A 20,684-nucleotide genomic window follows, 5' to 3' on the forward strand; every position below is an offset into this window, starting at 1 on the left:
ACTCAAGAGGATCGTGATAGAAGTTTCCAAAGAATTCCATAACCTTGAATTTCGTAACTTTCTGTACTCAGTATACAGTAAAAGATGTACAATGTGCGATTCCAACCATATTATGCAGAGAATAAAGCCAATTGCAAATGAAAAAAATTATATCAAAAACTTCATCTCGCATTCGTCTGAACTTTTGAGGTGCTCCAAAAATTTTGCACTTCTGGGCCATAACGGTCAAAATCATCAAATTTACTGGTCAAGATTAGATGCTCAATTTTGTGTATTTGTACCAAAATTCTGTGGTCTAGTGGAAGATTTCTACAAAAGACTCAAAGTGTGCATGGGCAGAAATTACTTGTTGGAGCAGTGAGAAAGAAAGCCTGATGACTGCCATCTCCCTTTCTTCCTTTTTGGGTACTACTGATGACTACTATCTTCGTTTAGCAAAAGAAAATTTCAGCCCTAGTACAGCGAACTTCCGTTGGTTTCATATAGGCGTATTAGAGCTTTTTTCAGATTAAGCTACTTGGCTAGCTTTCTAGCTTTCTCAACTGCTTCAACATAATAATACAATCTCCAAAGTGTTACATTACTCTGCAAGTAAAAGATACAACTTTAGAAACGAGTTGAAATTCTAATTAGTTCACAAACCAGGTAATTTTGCATCTTCTTACCTCTTTTTCAAGGTCCACATGAATTTCATCAGAGGAATTTGTACAAGCTGCGTTCCTATGTTGGAGCATTTCTGCAACACGGTCAAGATTTTTTGGTGGTAACTTCTGAATCAATTTTCCAAGCTTGTGTTTCTCAGGAAGGGTCATAGGCCTGAAAAGTTCACAGTTACAAGAGAGAGAGAGAGAGCAATGTATGACCTAAGCAGGTCAGTAGTGCTTTGTTGAGATCTACATCAGAAATTCAAAGCTGAATTTTCACTTATTTAACAATTTATCAAGAAACATTAGATCCTATGAGGCCCAATGTTTCCAATGGATATGTAGAATTGAATACTATTGTGGCTCAGAAATATCAACTATAGAAAGCAAATTATTAACAACTACCTGCATGAAGCCATCACAGTATCAAGAAGTTTTTCAAGCTGCTGTTCCATGTGCCCTAGCTGAAAAACAGACATAAATTCAGTTCAGATATAAATCATCGTAATGTATCAAACATTGGAAAGATAAACTTCATATTCCTGATGAGAGTTATGATATAACCATATATTTGAGAAAAGGGAGTTTGATCAGGCTTTGCAGTACTGGCAAAGAAAAAATTTCAGAGAATTACTGTTGCAGAAAATTCATCAGAATATTTCTTCACTGTCTCCTCAACCTGCAAGCTATCCTTCTCTATAAGGAACTGCAAATCATCGTCAACCTGAAGAGTAGAATTATGATAAAGCCACCCGTTAGTAAGTTGCCAACATCATGCATAAATTGCTACACAACACACCCACCCACACACACACAAAACCCTTGCCTAAGCATCCTACTTTCTCCTCCTTTCTTCAGTTAAACAAGTTTGCAAGTATTACAGAGTAAGAAAAAAATAAAGACCCAAAAACAAAAAAATCAGGGCGTGTTTGGAAGGGTGGGCAAGTGCAACCTTTTGGATGTGACACAACCCCACAAATAGAAGGGCAGTAACAAGAATGTTAGTCACCTTTGGCTCCTCCGGAACAGCTATCAACCTAGCTGTTTCTGGTGTGAGGCCATGAGCACAGTTCTAAACAACATTAGAAAAGTTCAACCATAAATTTCTACATGATATGAACCATTACAAAACCCAGTGACTGCAAAGCTTGGGTTATGCAACACAAAAGAAAAGGCAATTGGTATTACAACTGCTTTGTCCTATTGAAAAATGTTATAAGAAAAGAGAGAAGAAAAAATCTTCTGCATTAACTAAAACATAAAAGATCTTACTTCAGAGTAAACGCAACAAAAACATAAAGCTTTAGAAAAAAAATATATTTGTGGGAGGTATCACATCCCCTAAGAAGTCTAAATGTTAGCCAATTCTGAGCATAAAAAATATATGCAAATCTGACAAATTAGAGGAAAATGGCCACCTTTATCAAGCATTTTCACAAAAATTTCTCTTTTAACTACACATTTTCAATCCATTAAAATAAACGCGGAAAACCTGAAACTTGATAAGAATGACAATGCAACAAAATGAAATATAACCTCTTTGCTTGACTCGAGATTGGCAGGAGTGGAAAGTGCAGGGAGACTGGTTGAAGAGAAAGAAGAAGATCTCTTTGGTCTCTTAGAGTGAGCATTCCTTGCATCAATGTCAGGTAATGTACCTTTAGAAGACGATAGACAGTTTCTGCTCTTTAGCTGAGATTTTAACCGGCTGATAGCGACAACAGGTTCTAGCATCTGCATTTACACATATGGTTATTACAAGTACAGATTCTAAATAAGCATTTTTATCTCACAGGCTTGGTTAAACATAGGCCTCATATGTGAACCCATACAATTGTTGAATATTATCAAGTGTCACATCATCCATACGAAATGTGAATGCAACAACTAGTTGTGTTCTAAAGAAAAAGAATCTTCTATCTCTTGTTAAATGCACACAACACTTAGTACCGCTAATGTGAAAGCAACATTTTCAATTACATTACGGTAAAGTACCACGACATCATACAACTAAAGGACGACTCAATATCATGACATATTTATTGATTGTTTAAAAAGTATCAAAGTACAATCAGATTCATTTCGTATAATTCAAAATCATGAATGTATATAACCATTCTTGACTTTGTTTGAAGCACCCATTTAAAAACAAAAGGGGGAGTAGGCACATCCCTACATACCTCATCAACTTCTGGTGAAAGAAAATTCACACCCTGCCTGAGCAATGATTTCAATCTTTCGTTTTTGAAATCTGAAGGCCCAGTTCCTATGCTGTTACCAAATAAAGAACCAGAAGTACCATAACTGTGCTCAATAACATCCTTCCCTCTAACATCCCCACTTCTTCTTTGAGATAGATCAGAGGATTGGGAAGCAAAAGGTGGAAAATCTTCTTCTTGTGATAACAACTCTGTAACTAAACGTGTATAGTAACCAAAGAAGTCTGGTCCTACTTTATCATGTTCACTCGAACCAACAAGATCCTTCGTAGCTTCTGACATAACAACAAAAATGCAGCTGCACCACAGAAGAAACAACATTTATACAACATATGATACTAAATTTTCTAAATGGAAAATAATTAGAACATTGGTCAGTCAAAGAGCAGCTAATGAAACGTCTTCCTTTCATAGCCAAATGAAGAAAGTATCTGAAAGAAAACATACTAAAATTTCAAAAGACAAATATCATGCCTTACCAGCTATGCCAAAACAACACTTCTACTTGAGCAAATTTTCTTATCTGCCAGGTAACCAACATGTGGCACATAAACCCTAAACGCAATCTAGAAGGCAATTAGCATGCAAACACATAAACCCTAAACGCAATCTAGAAGAAGAGAGGCGATTTAGCATGCACTTATTTATAAAATACTAACACGTAAACCCTAAACCCAATGTATAAGAAGTACGGTGATTTAGGACGCAATCTTGATACACTAACACATGAACAATAAACCAAATCTAATAGAAGTATGCGATTACGTAGTTCAGAGCGCAAGAGAGATTAAAATCAGAGATTCGATTTAGCATTATCTCCATAAACCCTAGCGCTCCGTTTGGTTTCTCGGAAAATTTAGCAAAAATAAACTAAGAAAACTATGGTCATTGGAGATGAAATTTCCAACATTTTAAACCGCCTTCAACACTGAGCCAATCAAAAGGACGACGTTCAAATTTTTAGTTTATTTTCCATCTTTTCTTTCGTTTTGTTTCTTGGCTTTCAGGCAAACCAAACAGAGCCTGAAGCTAAGAAAGCATAATCAAACAAATGTTACAGAGCGGGAGAGAGAGAGATGGAGAGGGAGCGGGAGCGGGAGAGAGAGATAGAAAGGGAGGGACGCTTACGTACATGATCGGCGCGTTGGCAGAGCCGGCAACCAGAGAGAATGTGGATGATAATTTTTGAGAGCGAACGACGTCGTCGAATGGAAGCCCAGCGTGGACCGGACCGCCTTTTAGATTTCCAACTTTAAGCCGTGTAAAAATTCATCCGAAACTAAAAACTCTGCGTCTAAACTCTAATGATTACTTTCGAAAAAAGTAAAAACTCTAATGATTACTTTCAACGTTACAACATGTCAATCAAAATTGAAATAAAGCAAGCGTAAACGACCTTCTTGCCACGACATAAACACGAAAATAAATTGGATGAAATTTTTAAAAAATTAAGTAAAAATGATATTTTAAGTCATATCAAAAGAGGGGGTGCAACACGCATGTCCTTTGTAAGAAACATTTTATTTTGTCAAAGCGAATAGTAACATGATTTAGTCACATAATATACATGACCATATTTGTTGGCTTGAAAAATATTTTTTCATTCTTTTAAATTAAATATAAGGAATATTCTTTATAAAAAAATTAAAATATAAGGAATTAGGCAAATTCAATTAAAAGGAAAAACTAATTATTATGAAGAGAGACATGTTACTAATACTTGTGTATCTTATGAAGGAATATTATAATGTTACATGATGATATATCTTTTATAATTCACTCTATTCAGGTAAAAGGAACTAGAATTAGTGTATTTATAAAAATACCCAATCCTAGACATGTATTTATAAAAATACCCAAGAACTATTTAAACATAGAAATATACCCAAAATGGGTTTTGGGTATGTGTGTAATGATGGGTTTTGGGTATGTTTATAAATGAGTTTTGAGTGTTTGTAATGATGAGTTTTGGGTATGTTTATAAAGTGTTTTGGGTGTTTGGTATTTTTATAATTTCAGACCCCATTTTGGGTATTTTAGTGAAACTTCCTTTTTTTTAATTATAAAAATTATGGTATTTCATTCATAATTCAACTAAAAGAACCACTAATGTCAATACAAATTTGTCACAAAGAGTCATTACAATAACAGAGTAATCTAACATCAAAATTAAGAAAACATGACGCGAAAACTAGTGTATCTAATTTCTAACATGAAAACATTGAAATTTTTTGTTTTGATTTTAGAACGAGTTTAGAGTTTAGTAGTTCACATTAGAACAAAAATTACAATCAACTGTAACCGAAAAAAAAAAAATTACAATCAACACACGATTCGAACTCAAACATAACTCCAGTTTGGGTCCTAGACATTAGAGGCAAAACCCCATATAAGAATAGGCAAAACCCTGTAGACAAACAACCATTCTTCACAGGGGAAGTCGTTTTTCTTTATTTTTTTCTTTTGGTCCGATCTTCATAGGGGAAGTCAATTCAACACTATCCCTGTACAGCTACGAAGGCTTTAATGGCTTCAACGATCCAAAGGGTCCTTAGAAGATCACAACCCACAAGAATAATCGATGCTTTACACAACCCTGCAGCGCCATATCTTATTCTTCACCAACCTCATCTCGACCAAACCAATCTAGACCCACATCAAATCCTAAATCTAAGTCCAGTGCTGGTTGTACCTAAAACACAGATCTTTGGCTCCTATGGTTTCTCACAGATTTTCCCAAGCTTTCCATTTGGGATTTGTTTAAACCCGAATTCATCATCTGGGTTGGTCTCATCCGAGGCCGAGGAAGTGGAGTTTGATGACTCGCGGAAGGTCTGGACTGATAGCGTGAAGAAGAAGAGGAAGAGGAAGATGAACAAGCACAAGTACAGGAAGCTGAGGAAGCGTCTCCAGAGACAGACTTAGTCTCTTTGTTTGGTGAGATTTGATGATGGGACATTGTGCCGGGCTTTCTAATTTGCTTAATGTGCTATTGGATTTTGCAAGATAAAAGCTTTACCTATCCTTAATGCGTTTTTTGACAGATACAATGAAGTATATTGTTCAGAGCTTAAACATGGTTAGTCATTGTTGTTACATAAGTTTAGTTGCTCTTTAGCTGATTTGGATTGTATTTGTATTTGTTGCTAGTCGAGTCGAGTTTTGATGCTTTTGTTGACTTCGCTTATTTAAATAGATTCATGTATGCATGCCATGGACACATTCTGATGTTACCAACCTAGGAATTTAGAATGGATGTGGGTAGAAATTCATTACTATGGTTATGGATGGGAGCTAAATGTTTATGAGCAAAAGGCCTATGCTTTTGCAATTCCAGATTGCTCATGTCTACAACTGATATCAGAGGATGCTTGCAACTTGCGAGAGACTGTGAGTTTGTGTTCTCATGGCGAACTGTTGATGCAAGTTTTTACCTTTTTATTTCTTTTGATGATTGATGGCGGTCCCTTCATTCTTGTGCAGGATCAAGAATGAAGGATTAGTGCCTGGATGCTGCCTGCCTTATAGTTTAGCATGGTTTTAGAAATCATTGACTGTATTGGAAAACATGAATTTGGTCGAATTCGTATTGAATTCGTATTCGTGTTTGTTTTGAACACACGCAGCTTAGCTTACCAATTTTAGTGTCAAGCACCATTATGCTGTCAATACTGTGTGTCATTATGACTGCTCCCACTGAGATACATTTCAACCTGGTCAAAAGAATTCTGAGATACATTCAAGGTACTATGAATTATGGGATTCACTTTACTCATGGTCCTTGGCAAATACAAGCTTATAGTGATGCTGACTGAGCAGGGGACTTAAATACTAGGAGGTCAACTACAGGTTTTGTGGTATTGCTTGGACATAATCCTATCTCATGGCAGTCTAAGAAGCAAGGGTCTGTATCCAGAAGTTCAACAGAGGCCGAGTATAGGGCATTGGCTAATACAGCTGCAGATTTGGCTTGGATTCAACAGGTTTTGCTAAACTTGAAAGTGTGCTTGCCTCAACCTCCTACCATGTTTTGTGACAATCTGTCTGCTTTGGCACTTAGTAGTAATCCTGTATATCATTCACGAATCAAACATTTGGATATAGATTTTCACTTTGTTTGTGAAAGGGTTCAAAGAAATGATCTTACTGTTCAGTATGTTCCTACTCAAGAGCAAATTGCAGATGTGTTTACTAAAGGACTTCATAGTCCTATTTTCTTAAGTCACTGTATTAGTATGCGACTTGGAAATCCAGAGCAGGATCCGGAGTTGGGTTTGAGGGGGAATGATAACAATATTAGTTAGTTTGTATTCAGATATGCTGACACATGTGTGCTCACGTGTTTTTAGTAAGTATTAGCTGTAATTAGTTAGATTGTTAAGTCTTGGTTATTGAGATATATAACACTGATGACACTACGATTGTAAACATTCCTGTGAAATCAATATACAGAGCATATCATTTTCTTGAATCTTCTTCTTTCTTCTAAGCTTTCTCAATTCTTAAGCTTCCTGTTCTAAACTGTTAAAAGTTTAGACAGTACAGCAATATAAATGAAGAAAAATGTTCCCGTACAATAACAGAACTTGTATCTTAACTTTTCTGTCTCATTTCCGTAGTTTTACAAATAATGTGAGGTTCAGTTGTCCATCTTCTGCTTTGTGTGTGAACCGATTGAAAGAGATTATTAGAGGAGAGCTCTCTCTATATCTCTATGAACAGACATACCTGAAATAGCCAAGCTCTCTGTGTACTCTCTGTCTCGTCTCAATCGCAGCCGCTGGCTATGGCTTCAATTCAATCAACAGGTTTTTTGGCAAAAGCCCAAACCAAACCACGCCAAATGATGAAAAGGGGTCAACCCAAATCCAAATCAAACCGGCAATCGTTTGGGTCCCATTGGGTCAGAATTTTGGCCCAATTGGGCTTCAAACACATGACCCGGAAACATGGGATCCAAACCCGTGCACAAAGTTAATTCCTTTTCATTCATTAATATGTGTAGTGTAGTTGAAGGCGATCCAAACCAAACCAAAATGTATCATTCAAGATTTCAAGTAATGTGCCAATGTGGGAATGTGTTCAACTGCTGTGGTGCCCACTGTTCTTAAGAAAGGGGACAATCCCCTTATATTATTGACTAGCTCATACTAAACCTCAAAATTATTGGGCCATCCTGCCATATATCATCTGAAATTGGCAATCGGATTTTAAAATTTTAGTTTTTCTGCCTTGTTTGGAGTATGGTCCTTTCCAACAATAAAGATGATTCTATGTACGCGTAGTGCATAAAAATGACACTATTTGAAAACAGAGTTCATATTAAGGATGCTGATTGAGCCAGGTTTTCAAATTTTGATCTCCTTATACATGAAATTATACAATGGTATTGAAGTAGGATCACATAGTATAACTTGTACACGCATATATATTATTCATTTATATTATAACATATGATAGTATTATTGTGCTACACTATATTTACTCGTTCTTTCATTGTTTTATTAAAACAAGAAGGATATATGGTATTTATGTTCAGAGGCCATTAACGGAATCTCGGCTACTTAAAAGAGACATGTCTCATCAACCCCATCACCATAACAGGGAGAAAGATATTTAAAGGGGAGTGAGCCCTACCACTAGGTTTTCATTTTCCTTTGCTTGATTTGATGATATTATCATTATGGATCCCAAGACGACATAAACATACAGCTTTATTCTGCCTTTGGCTTCATTCTCTTCTCTGTCGATCGTCTATTTGATTTCGTTGTAGTTATATTGGTCGTTCTTGAGTCATTTTCCACCTACGATTTTTAGTGTTTGTCTTGTTGACCCGAAGCTGGCTGAGCCCTGAAATTTGGCCTTAAAGTTGTGGCTGCCTGGCTGGTTGTTATACCAAGGAAAACAACGTTATTAGTATTTGACCAACTGACCCATTTGGCACGTGATGTGCAAACTTTCTTTTCATCAGGAGGAGCTTAGGAGGATCCCTAGCTAGCTAGCTAGCTAGCTATGAAGTGCTGGCATTTTCATTTTTTTATATGAGACCTTAAAAGGAGCAACCTTTTTGTTTTCTGCAACTTTGTAATAAATAAAGAAATCACAACAAAACCCATACATCATCTTGCAACATTTTTATTTACACTTACGTTTATGGAAATGGGTAAATACCAGTACTGGGATCTGTGGAATGGTGAGAGAGAGTTGAATATCTGTTTGGGCATTCTGGGTGGGACAAAAGGGTTTTGGATATGAACTCACACCAGATTGGAGAGCAATTTTACAAATTTCTGTTTACATGAAGATGGGCAAATTGAAATACCAGTACTGGGATCTGTGGCAGGCAGGGCATGAAAAAATCAAACAATCATATGACTTGTGTATTGGTCACTTCAATTCAATATGATTTATATCTGGTGTGGGTGTGAGTGTGACCTCTGAGGGGGATGGGAGTGTATTGTAATTTGCATGCCTTGTTGCTTTGCATAGCTGAAGAGACCCTTTCACAATTTTTGAAATCTTTTTGGGTTTGCTGTATCACCTAAAAAGGAAGAAAGGGAAAAAGTGAAAACAGTATTCTACTCAACTGTGTTTTTCAATTCTTTCCTTCATTTCTCTTCAAGTTTCTCAAGTCTATCACCAAGAAAACTAACATAATCTTCATTAAAACCCAAATTCAGGACACCAGAGTAGTTAGCTACATCAAAGGGTCCATTTCATATATGGTTATCATTAAAGAATCCTGCGTGTTATTAAGAGAGTCTGATTAACTGAGAGAGCTAACTTTGTTTTTTTAGAGCACTGTTCGTCGACATAAATTTTGCATCATCCAACATCCCCACCCAAATTCATAATGTGATTCAGCCAGAGCAAAGTTGGACTTTCATTCTGATCTTTCCAAATTATCAAGCTCTCTTTTTATGTATTTTTATTCTCTCTTAGCTGGGGAAAGCTACCTCTCCCTGGAATCCTAAGCACTATTGCGCCAACCTCATGTGTGGGCTTTGCTTTAGTTCTGATTTTTGGGCATGTTAATTGGTTTTCACATTGGTTTATCTTTTATCATCAACTTTAATCATTCGTTTTTTTTTTTTTGGTTGAATTGGCAGGAACGGCTCATGGTGAAAAATTGAAACGACAAGCAACTTTATCCACATGGGTGCATGGGGGGTTAGTGGTTAGTGGTTTTGCAAACTGCACTTCTACTTCTGTCAATTTCCCCTGACCCTACAAATGATGCATGCAAAGGAGGAGGAGGTCCCATGGTCCATCCCCTCTGTGTGACTCACTCTGACTGTGAGGCTTTCACCCTATCATCCCGAGAAAAACATGTAAATCACGGAGAGATAAGGATAACACTGTTTTGCTATCTCAAACCAATTAAACTGTAAAACACAATGAATCCTCTCTCTCCTCTCTTTTTTCTTTTTTTTCTTTGCCTCTTTTCTGCTAAGTAGACACATTCTCTCTCTCTCTCTCTCTCTCTCTCTATCTCTAGTTCTTTATGCTCCATCTCTCTCTCAACTGCACACGGAGACATATATGATATACATACATTCGAAGTAGCTCATATAATATATTTATAATAGCCACGATGACAAGAACAACTTCTCTTCTCTCTGATTGAGTCTCTCTTTTTCTTTTGCCGTAAAAGAATAAAGTCTAATCTTCTGGAGAAAAGGAAAAAGCAGCAAGGAATGTCGATCTGAGCTTAATTCCCACATAAAAATCCAATCAAAATTAATATTCTTTTTCCCCATTACAGTGAGAGAGAGAGAGAGAGAGAGAGAGAGAGAGAGAGAGAGAGACTGAGAGTGCAATTCAGAGAGAGAGAGAGAGAGTGATGGGTGGGGTGACCTCGTCCATGGCGGCCAAGTTCGCCTTTTTCCCACCGAACCCACCATCCTACAAGCTCATCACAGACGACCACACTGGTCTCTTGCTTCTCAGCCCATTCCCTCACCGAGAAAACGTCGAGGTTCTCAAATTGCCGACTCGGCGTGGCACTGAGATAGTGGCCATCTACATTCGCCACCCCTTGGCCACTTCGACTCTGCTTTACTCTCATGGCAACGCCGCCGATCTGGGCCAGATGTACGAGCTGTTCATCGAATTGAGCATCCACTTGCGCGTCAATCTCATGGGGTACTCTGTTTTGCTACTTCTACTACTCTCTCTCTCTTCCAAGTTTACCTCTTTCTTTGATACTTTCTACTATTTTCTCTGCCACTTTTGGAATATTGGCTTCCAGATTTCGAGCTTTTTGCTCTTTGTTCTCACTTACTTGTCAGTGTTGGCATCTGGGTTTTTCTAAATTCGGAGCTTTTTGTTCGTTTTTGTCACTCGCTTACTATTCTTGGCATCTGGGTTTTATTAGTCCAGTGATCAGCTGTACTTTGCTGGTATTTTGTGGTAATTTGAATGTTTCTTCGTATTGATTTGCTATACAGTGGATGTATTGTAAGTGGTGAGCTGGAATTATGGTAAAATAGCTTGAAAGGCATTTTGGAGTAGTTTTCTTGAGACTTCTAGTAGAATCCTTCTAAAATAAAGGTTTGATTTTTAGTTATGGATAAAGTGCGATGTAGCTGGGGTTTTTATGCTTAGATATACCCGTTAATTTCATGAAATCGAAATTAGTTATGATGCTGTGGTTCGGTCCATTGATCTACCATTTCTGTGATCTATTGATTGAATTATCCAGCCCCTTTGCGTGCTTAGAGTGAACAGTCCAGTTTGAGATGATAGTGTAACTGCTAGCACCTTTCATACTGTGAGGATGCAGTTTGGTGTAGCTTTGTGCCTAAAGTGCATAATTGATTGTGTAGTCTTCACGCTGCATGATGCCTTTCCATGCCAGTGTCTAATACCAGCAATCACCACATCCATAAGTTCCGGCTTTCTTCTAAATTTTGTTTTCGACAAGTTATGCCATCCTTGATTTTTAGAAATAAATTCTTCATTATGTGATTTATCATTTATCTGTTATGTGTCATTATAATTAAGAGTATTCGCTTTGTTACAATTACAAGTCTGAGTAATAAAATAGAATGGTGGTAAAATCCTTATATATATCTGCAATGTTTTGCAGGTATGACTATTCAGGGTATGGGCAATCATCTGGAAAGGTCTGTTATTTGAACAGTTATCTTTTTGTATTAACTAGTTGTTGAGCACAACGCATCGTGTAAGGCCGTATTTTCTCTGTTCCAGGCAAGTGAGCAGAATACATATGCAGATATTGAAGCTGCATATAAGTGTCTTGAAGAAAGCTATGGTACTAAGCAGGAAGATATCATTCTCTATGGACAATCTGTTGGAAGTGGCCCCACATTGGATCTTGCTGCTCGGCTGCCTCAGTTAAGAGCTGTTGTCCTGCATAGTCCCATACTATCTGGTTTAAGGGTCATGTATCCTGTAAAGCGTACATACTGGTTTGACATTTATAAGGTAAGACAACTCCTTTCATTTTGGTTATTCTATCTTATGGTTGGTTGGCGAGTTTATGACCTTGATCTAATTGTATGCTTTATGGTGTCATTTGTGCGCAGAATATTGATAAAATTCCACTGGTCAATTGTCCTGTTCTCATCATTCATGTAAGTATGCGACTCCAGATTTTTCTACTTTGTATTTGCTTATATAATTAATGTATGCCCATATTAGGTTTATAGATGTATGAGGCATGAAAGACTGGCATAAGAATGACTTTTTTTTGTTTTGCTTCTTTCGCATGCTTTGTAAGTTCCATACCATATAGGGTTTAGATTATTTGTTCTTTGGATGGTCAAATACATGGCCAATTTTATAATCCAGCAGGATAATTTATTCTTCTGATTTGCTTTAGATCTCTATAGGTTGACGTGATGAGATGAAATTTTACTGTTTATTGGGAGAGTAATTTGTTTGCATGCCAGATAACAAATTGTCAACAGTTTTTTTGTTGATGCATCGGATCGGAGAATAGAAACACTGCAGTTCTTAACGGTTTATTTCCTAGGCTACAAATTTCTTAGCTCAATAATGGAATTTTACGAAAGAGAGTATTGCTGCTGTTGAATAAGGGATTTCTTTGATCCTCACGCATCTGGAATGCCATGTTGAAGGGTTATCTAGGGTGAGATGACAATCGTCCTTGTTTAATTCGTAAATCTTCACATTTGTTCGTCATTATATCTTTTTGTAGGGAACTGCGGACGAAGTAGTTGATTGCTCTCATGGGAAGCAACTGTGGGAACTGTGTAAAGAGAAGTATGAACCACTATGGCTTAAAGGAGGGAACCACTGTGATTTAGAGCTGTATCCTGAGTATATCAGGCATCTCAAGAAGTTCATATCAACTGTTGAGAAGTCTCCTTCCCAAAGGTACAATTCTAGGCGAAGCACAGACCAATTTGAGCAGCCTCGGAAGAGTACTGATGTTTACGAAGTTTCAAGGAAGAGCACAGATCGAAGAGAGAAACCAAGGAAGAGCACTGATAGGCCTGAAAAGCTGAAAAATCAATTCATTAGTGCTGATAAACTAGAAAAATTAAGAGTATCTTTTGATCATATGGAAAGGTCTCGGAGAAGCGTGGACTGCCATGAAAAGTCCAGAAAAAGTATTGACCACCAACTGGACAGAGCACGGAAGAGTGTTGATCGGTTGGATAGAATACGAACTGGGTAAACGTTGTTATAAAACCATATGCAAAATTCAAAGCCTGGGTTTGGTGTTGTGGGAAAATTATTTGGGTCTTTCTTTCTTCTAATTTATGGTATTCTTGCTGTGTAATTTGTATTTGTGGCAGTTGTATAACTACTATTGCATGAAATGAGAAAGGGTTTGGGTTTATTATGGTTTTCTTCTTTCATGTGAATGCAATCCACTCTCTTGGGTTCTCACCAGAAGGGAACAGAATTACAAAAGAGTGGAAAGTGAAAACCTTACTCAATTGTAATGTATTGACATAAACTATACCTACAAACAAACTACAAATTGAAAAAGGCATTGGCATAAACGTCGCAGATGACAAACTACGCTCCATACTGTGATGATATCTTCTATTCTCCTTAGGCCAGGAGTTGATGCCATTGACATTGAGTAGCGATCGCTATTATCATTGTGCTCTCTACTAACTTTTTTGGAGTGCAGAGTACATGATAACCTTTTTGGAATACCCATAACAAAGGCCCGACTGTCTTTTTTTTAGCACCGTTATTTTTTGGAATACCAATAACAAAGGCCCGATTGTTTTTTTTTTTTAAAATCACAAACGGTGCTAGCCAATTTTACATCGCATCTCCACTAGGCTTTACAAACGTGATGGCTGATAAACTCAGGGAGGATGCAAACTAGTTTGGATTTGGAAACGACAATTGACCATTTGGAGCAATTTCCGATGTTTAATACTTTAGGTTGTAAACTCGGTCCAAGCCCGCCAATAAGCTGGACTGAAACTCAAAAGTCCTCTCGTTGCGTTTTCAACTCCATCAGCTTTCAATCAATATTTCAATCTCTCATTCTCAAATTGTGACACCAGAAATGGTTCATTCTAGTTCTTTATTGTATTACTCGTATATTCCCTAAAGCAGTTTACAACTTGGTGTTGATTACACATTCTGCATGAAACATGACTACAATTTGATTACACATTCTAATTTCATTGCTGTCAGTGAAAATAGCTTCTGAGCAGGTTATGTATTTTGTTCCTGCAACCATCTATTGTTGCAAAGTGCTGACTTCTGTGTGAACCAACATTCCAAGTTTCACCTAGTCCTCGCTTTCGTGCAAACGAGCTTAATTGAATAAACTGCCATTTATCGGAGAGAGCCAGCTAGAGTTCAGGTTTGCGCTCAGAGTGCTCAACTATGGCTGACGGAGGAAGGGAGCCAATGCAGATCTCATGAACTGTTGCAAACAGTGGGAAAAACTCTAGCCACCCACGGTGGCTTAAAACTTCATAAACCTCTTTTGCTGTTGACACACCCTTCAGAAAAGGAAAAAATAACTGTTAAATAATGAGAGTTATATAAACAGATAGCTTCAGGCTGCATCTGCACAAGATCAAGCTATAGATATGTATGTGGACTCAAAATACAAATCCTCTTAAGTTTCTTCCAGATACTATTAACAAGTTAGAAATAACAAAGATATGTTTGAAAACCATCACAACTTCTTGTGCATATGTAATCAATGTACAAATCTGAGTAATAACACAGTTCAGTTATCTGTTTATAATGTTTAATATAAACCTGTAATTTTTGACCCTGCAGCATTTCTGCTTCGAGCTCATCAAACGATCTGCAGACAACAAACATAAGGGTGATAGTTAAATACTTCTTACTTTTACAAGGTTTATCTGCTGGAGCTTTAAAGCTTTTACCTTTTCCCTCCACTCCTTGCAAAAGCTTCAGCAACTTTCCTGTTTCTTCCACCCACTGCCATACACACTGAGGTAAGACAGAAACTTAAGAAAGAAAAATAAAATAAATAGAAGGAAGAAATCCTCCTGCTTCCTTACAGCATGTTGTGATGAGATCAGCAACACCACAGCTTTCAAAGAAGGTGCTGTCCTTGACAGATGAAAACAACATCTTGGAAAATGCCTTCATCTCTCTTAGACCAATTCTCATAATTGCAGCCTGGTCATTCAAAAGAAGCAGTCAAAATGAAATAGAAAAGGCAGATGAGACATGGGTTCAAACTATACAGAAATGTTTGAACTTACCTTTGTGTTATTTCCCATCTCCAATCCATCCACAAAACCTGTTCCATTAGTGATTAAACCCTCTATTAATTGCTCATTCAAACTTGAGAAGGGAAAGAGACATTCGTACTACAAACCTGCTGCTATGGCCACAACATTTTTCAGGGTCCCACATAGTTCTACTCCTTCCACGTCTTGGACCTATAAATTTCATACGACCCAAAAAGTGTGAACGGAGCAAACCTTCAATATTTAGTGGATATAAATCACAAAATCCAATTTTATGATGCATCAAAAGCTTTCAGTGCTTACATGCGATCAAATGCTTACTACATTGAGTGGATGTTAAAGTAGTTCCCGCCCATGCCAAGTTTCATGATAGTAAGAGTACTTTATTATGACATTGATTTGTAACAATGTATTTGATGTACTCACAGGTGTGACTATGAAGTAGGGAGTACTAAACAAATGAACCCATTTCTCTGCAATCGCTCTGTTTTCTCTGTATCCAACTGTGGCTTCACTAAATTTCTCCAAAGCAATCTACACAAACAGTCTCTAATTTCAGATAAACTAGATTTGATCATCTGGCACAAGAAAGCTATAAAATAGATTGAAAAGTCGGGCCAAATTACCTCATTAGCTATGTTTGCTCCCATTAGAACACAACAATTAATGCCCAACTGCTCTGAGATGAGTGTAGAGATCATGCACGGGCCCTCCATCTTGACCTCCATTCCTTTGATGAGGGAGATAGCTTCCACATCCCCTTTTATCTTCCCTACAAGTCTCTTGCATATACCCTCCATAAATTGATGTGGAGTGACAAACACCAACATGTTTGCACCATTCACTGCAAAATCCCCCACTTGAATTACAAAAATTTGCTCCAAGTACCCAACAAATTACACAAGTTTAGAAACATCGAAATTGAGTACCTGCATTATCAAGGTCTGGGTCTGCAACAACATTTTTCCCCAGCTTTATGCCGGGCAGATATTTCACATTTTCCTATTGAAGAAAATGGATAGGAAGATTAAATGGGGAGAATTGGTTCATCACATATAAGAGGAGAGGAATGAATGAATGTATGAAAGGTCATTGATTTTTACATTGTTTCGGTTGATGGCATCTGTGAGCTTCTCACCACTCGGTAACGTTTCCTCAAATACCCACATTCTCACTTCATCTGAATTTCATTGGAGAAAAAACAAAACTCGAATTGAAAATGGAAGTAAATCAACTGAACATGTATTGGAAAATCAGAATCTTCATTCATTGAACAGCCAAGACCACAAAAGCCCAGAATCAAACAGGGAAATGCAATTAACTTGACATTCTTTAAGAAATCAGACCCTGTTCCAAAATCAGGCTCTATTCAGTTTCTCAACAGCAACCAAATCCAAACGTAGAATTCAAGAATAGCGGATAAACCAAAATTCTGACTGGTGGCATAAATAAAAATCCAGACTTGCATTGCATTGCATTGCATGCAAAAAAGAAAATGGAAATGTCGAAAACAAATAATAAATGAAAGATATACCATGGAAAGAAGAGAGCCTGAGGGTATTAGAGGCAATGAGTTTGGCAGCCACACTGCCCCAGTTGCCACTACCCACAACGGTGACTTTGGTTTTGTGAAGAGCTTCATGGTCACTAGCGTAAGTGTTGTTATTCTGGGGCAGAGTTTCTCCGTCTTGTTGAAGTTCTGGAGCCATGGATGAAGAGAGAGAACGAGAGAGAGAGGGAGAGAATACGGAAGAAAGAAGCAAAGGGTAAATGGGTAATGCGTGGAAGAGAGGAATAGGAGCGAGAGAGGAGGGCAGGAGAGAATATAAGAGAGAAGACAATCGTCGGGGCGGAGATGCCATACACGTTTCGTCACAAACGATGTGTTTCCAGTTAAATCTGGCGATCTCCTCTATGATTGACACTTTGACACTATATATATTTATGTGTGTTTTATCTCTCCTGCCCAAATAATTTTTTTTTTTTAAAACTCATATAAATATTGATTTTAATTTGATATTTTAGTCATGTAATTCTAGCTAAATTCTGTATTTTTTTTAATTTATTTTTTTATCTAGACTTAATAAAGACAATATTAATACTTCAAGATAAGAATATATGGTTTATATTGGTGCCATTGGTCAATGTAGTGGACCCATTTGATTTTGGTATCAATACCCTTACCCTACGTAATATCTACTAATAACTAAAAGGTTTAATAAATGAAAATTTCCAAAGGGAATAAGATGGAGCGAACGGTAGATTTTAGGTTCCACTCTTCTTGTAAACGCATATAAAATGATATATTATTATGTTCGCAAGAGATTTGTAGTTAAATACCTCATCTAAGGGGCCTTACCTCACTATAGAATTCTTGATAGTTGAGTTATGAAGAGGATAAATGTGGTGGGCAGGATTTTGAATTTCTAGGGTAACAGCCGTCCTATATATTTATCTTTGTCTGGTTGTTTGGGCTAACCAGAGGTTGTGCCGATGAGACCACCATGGAGATGGAGATGGAGATATGGAGGCCCATAATCTATTACTTAATCCCCACCTAATCAAACCCATTCCAAATCCCAAGGTCCTTGTTTTCTTTCTAATAATAGACTAGTAGTTCTAATTATGATAAATGATCTTAGAAGAACCATGCGCTAACACCGGAGAGCCAAGAAAACCCATCTCTGCTCTCTCCCCATCCCATCCTACCAAACTACATATATCCCTACTCTCCCTCCCACCACCCACGTCCACCTTATTATAACTTGACTGCGTACACTTTGATAAGACAAGAAGCAAATATGGCACGCCAACTGATTGTCCTTGCTCTCATCTTTGTTGCCATTTCTGGGGTTTTATCACAAGAACCAAGCACCTCCCCTCCCTCACCCTCACCGGCCGATGCACCAGCCTCGTCGCCTGACGCTGCCACCTCATCATCATCATCATCATCATCAGCTCCTTCTCCCGGCGCCTCTGATGCTGCCGCTGCCTCCCCTGCCTCAGCCCCAACCCCTGTGAGCGATATATCTTCGCCACCTGCTCCTTCCCCTGCAGGCGGCGACATCGAGGCAGCTGCCCCCGGAATCCAGGCCACCGAAGCTGATGCGGCAGCTGCCCCAGAAGGCATTATCACAGCTGAGGGACCAGTAGACCCTTCATCAGCTGAGGAGGATTATCCCATCGATGATTTCTCTAGGCTCATCAAGAATTGAGGAGTTTACCTCTAATTAATTTATTCATTCATCAAGCTACATTTTGTTTATATTTAATTTAATAGAGTTCCCATGCATAGATTTATTTATTAATGGTACCTCTCTTAGACCACAAAATAATAATATACCGAAGATGATCTATTGGGGCAACCTTGCTATGCTATACTATACATATGTTATATTCTTCTTCACATGGATATTCTTTTGTTTTTGTTTTTGTATCTTCATTATTTGATCACTACTAATTTTAAGTTGATTATATTACGAATCCAACAATTATTTGAAATTGTTAATTTGCGATAGCTCTCTGGCTTTCACTGCCAAAATGGGAACGAAACTTGGCAGCTTAAAATGTTCCATAAATTCACATGTTAAGTTATATATTGGTGTAATTCAAGTCGCCGTTTAAAATATTTATCCTTACACACGAAGTCTAGTATTCGATTTTCCCTCTTTTCAATTTCACATATGTATAAATAATAATAAAAACTTTGCCATGTAAAAACAAAAAACAAAAAACGAAGGCAATAACCCATCCAAAAAAGCATGCTTAACAAATATTCGAACTTTGGGTATTTTTCAACATTGAAACTACTAAACTAATAAATTATCAGTGGTACTGGAGAATCATGTCATGCTTAATTAAAATGTGATTTACGAATGTAGCTGTCCACTTCATCTGACATGATTATCATGACATGTTGTGGTTCTCCACTTCATTTGTCACATAAGGTGGTATGAGAATGTAGTAAGAGTAGCATTACTCATAATGTTTTGAATTTCTTCCTCTACCTTAACAAACGAATAAAAAAGGAAAGGATATTTGAATTTGAGAAATATTAGTGTGTGTGTGTGTGTGTAATCATGTATTTGGATTGTGATTGACCACTCATATAGCACACTGGTTTTAAAACAAAAAATCTCACGACCCTCACCATTAATTAGTTTGCTACTAATTCAATTACTGGACGCACGCACCCAAAAGCAACATCCAGGACATGCATGATATATCAGTGAAATTAGTCGGACTATACGGAAACCAGAAATTACCACCAGACACAGCATAAATACTTGATGTTTTGGTTTCCGGATGAAGCAGGGACATTTTGATATCTGTTTTGGGATATTATCATGATTGACTACTTTGAAGCCAATCCAAATGGTTGATTAGAAATTCAAATGTTCATAATTAATGCGCGTCCATCATGATGATGGTGGAGCTCGCTCGAGACACAACAGCTCTCTTCTGAAAGAAAGTTTCAAAGTGTTGTGCTGCTGCTGCTGCACCATCATCTCCCAATTCGCAAGAACCAAAAACGGAAGGCCCTTGCTTTTTCTTTTCTTTCTAATAATAGAGGTACTACTTCTAATAAAAGCATTTTTCACGAAATCCTTCTTCTGCTGCAAACAACACACAATTTTCCTACTTTATCTCCCTCCCACTCATTCACCTCCCCAAGCCTTTATAAATATCCATTCCTTCACCACCTTCTTCCACACACACACTCCTCTTGCTTCCCCCTTTTACTTATATCTAACACTAAACCTACCTATCAAAAATAAACATCACAAAACAAACACAAGATGGCAAATCAAGTGATCGTCCTTACTCTCATCTTTGTTGCCATTATTTCTGGGGTTGCTGCAAAGGCACCAGCCAATGCACCAGCGCCATCAGCCAAATCTAAGTCGCCATCATCATCACCAGCCAAAGGTCCAGCCTCCTCAGATAAGGCTAAGTCCACATCCTCCGCACCAGCATCATCCCCCAAGTCTTCGGCTTCCTCCCCATCTGCCTCACCTAAGACTGCACCATCACCATCACCCAAAGCCGCACCAGCCAGTTCACCAACTTCCTCCGGCCCCAAGAAGCCCACCACTCAACCCCCCAAGGCTTCACCCTCTGCC

The 20,684-nt window shown here is 37.8% G+C and overlaps 4 protein-coding genes across 7 annotated transcripts; 2 read left to right on the plus strand and 2 right to left on the minus strand.

The window, feature by feature from the left end:
• Positions 1-14: 14 nt before the first annotated feature.
• Positions 15-4,154, minus strand: LOC110755836 (bromodomain testis-specific protein). Of its 4 annotated transcripts, none has more exons than XM_021957127.2 (7): positions 3,996-4,154; positions 2,825-3,161; positions 2,181-2,378; positions 1,279-1,368; positions 1,050-1,108; positions 666-816; positions 15-585 (listed from the first exon to the last, which is right to left on the minus strand). In XM_021957127.2, exons 2-7 carry the CDS (start codon positions 3,143-3,145, stop codon positions 514-516), a joined length of 891 nt encoding a protein of 296 aa, XP_021812819.1. In that variant the 5' UTR covers positions 3,146-3,161; positions 3,996-4,154; the 3' UTR covers positions 15-513. The 4 variants fall into 4 exon arrangements, with proteins under 4 accessions (XP_021812819.1, XP_088106397.1, XP_088106398.1 ...); XM_088250271.1 differs by having other exon boundaries at positions 3,992-4,129; XM_088250272.1 differs by lacking the exon at positions 3,996-4,154 and adding an exon at positions 1,597-1,716.
• A 6,124-nt stretch (positions 4,155-10,278) lies between these two features.
• On the plus strand, positions 10,279-13,700 carry LOC110756382 (alpha/beta-Hydrolases superfamily protein). Its single transcript, XM_021957808.2, has 5 exons — positions 10,279-11,008; positions 11,955-11,991; positions 12,077-12,313; positions 12,415-12,462; positions 13,050-13,700. Exons 1-5 carry the CDS (start codon positions 10,707-10,709, stop codon positions 13,530-13,532), a joined length of 1,107 nt encoding a protein of 368 aa, XP_021813500.1. The 5' UTR covers positions 10,279-10,706; the 3' UTR covers positions 13,533-13,700.
• A 688-nt stretch (positions 13,701-14,388) lies between these two features.
• Positions 14,389-17,486, minus strand: GPDHP (NAD-dependent glycerol-3-phosphate dehydrogenase family protein). The gene is made up of 11 exons (XM_021957112.2): positions 17,096-17,486; positions 16,665-16,741; positions 16,491-16,563; positions 16,188-16,405; positions 15,988-16,095; positions 15,690-15,753; positions 15,574-15,611; positions 15,367-15,487; positions 15,229-15,283; positions 15,098-15,146; positions 14,389-14,832 (listed from the first exon to the last, which is right to left on the minus strand). The coding sequence occupies exons 1-11, from the start codon at positions 17,421-17,423 to the stop codon at positions 14,680-14,682; spliced, it is 1,284 nt and encodes a 427-aa protein (XP_021812804.1). The 5' UTR covers positions 17,424-17,486; the 3' UTR covers positions 14,389-14,679.
• Positions 17,487-17,996: 510 nt separating this feature from the next.
• Positions 17,997-18,967, plus strand: LOC110755670 (uncharacterized). The gene has a single exon (XM_021956909.2). The coding sequence runs from the start codon at positions 18,363-18,365 to the stop codon at positions 18,774-18,776; it is 414 nt and encodes a 137-aa protein (XP_021812601.2). The 5' UTR covers positions 17,997-18,362; the 3' UTR covers positions 18,777-18,967.
• The last annotated feature ends 1,717 nt before the right edge of the window (positions 18,968-20,684 follow it).

Source organism: Prunus avium, chromosome 3 (genome assembly GCF_965620075.1).
Source record: "Prunus avium chromosome 3, drPruAviu1.hap1.1, whole genome shotgun sequence".
NCBI classification, from domain to species: Eukaryota; Viridiplantae; Streptophyta; class Magnoliopsida; order Rosales; family Rosaceae; genus Prunus; species Prunus avium.

Bases quoted from the DNA above. Each gene is read 5' to 3' on its own strand.
- LOC110755836 (XM_088250272.1), bottom strand. From the start codon at position 3,145: ATGTCAGAAGCTACGAAGGATCTTGTTGGTTCGAGTGAACATGATAAA. The intron at 1,717-2,180 runs GTTATATTTCAT...AATGTTGTTTAG, and splicing joins ATCTCGAGTCAAGCAAAGAG to AACTGTGCTCATGGCCTCAC. The intron at 1,109-1,278 runs GTAATTCTCTGA...TCTGTTTTTCAG, and splicing joins CTGATGAATTTTCTGCAACA to CTAGGGCACATGGAACAGCA.
- LOC110756382 (XM_021957808.2), top strand. From the start codon at position 10,707: ATGGGTGGGGTGACCTCGTCCATGGCGGCCAAGTTCGCCTTTTTCCCA. The intron at 11,992-12,076 runs GTCTGTTATTTG...TCTCTGTTCCAG, and splicing joins ATGGGCAATCATCTGGAAAG to GCAAGTGAGCAGAATACATA. The intron at 12,463-13,049 runs GTAAGTATGCGA...ATCTTTTTGTAG, and splicing joins GTCCTGTTCTCATCATTCAT to GGAACTGCGGACGAAGTAGT.
- GPDHP (XM_021957112.2), bottom strand. From the start codon at position 17,423: ATGGCATCTCCGCCCCGACGATTGTCTTCTCTCTTATATTCTCTCCTG. The intron at 15,754-15,987 runs GTGAGTACATCA...TGAAATTTATAG, and splicing joins CCTACTTCATAGTCACACCT to GTCCAAGACGTGGAAGGAGT. The intron at 15,488-15,573 runs GTAAGTTCAAAC...TTGAATGACCAG, and splicing joins AGATGGGAAATAACACAAAG to GCTGCAATTATGAGAATTGG.
- LOC110755670 (XM_021956909.2), top strand. From the start codon at position 18,363: ATGGCACGCCAACTGATTGTCCTTGCTCTCATCTTTGTTGCCATTTCT.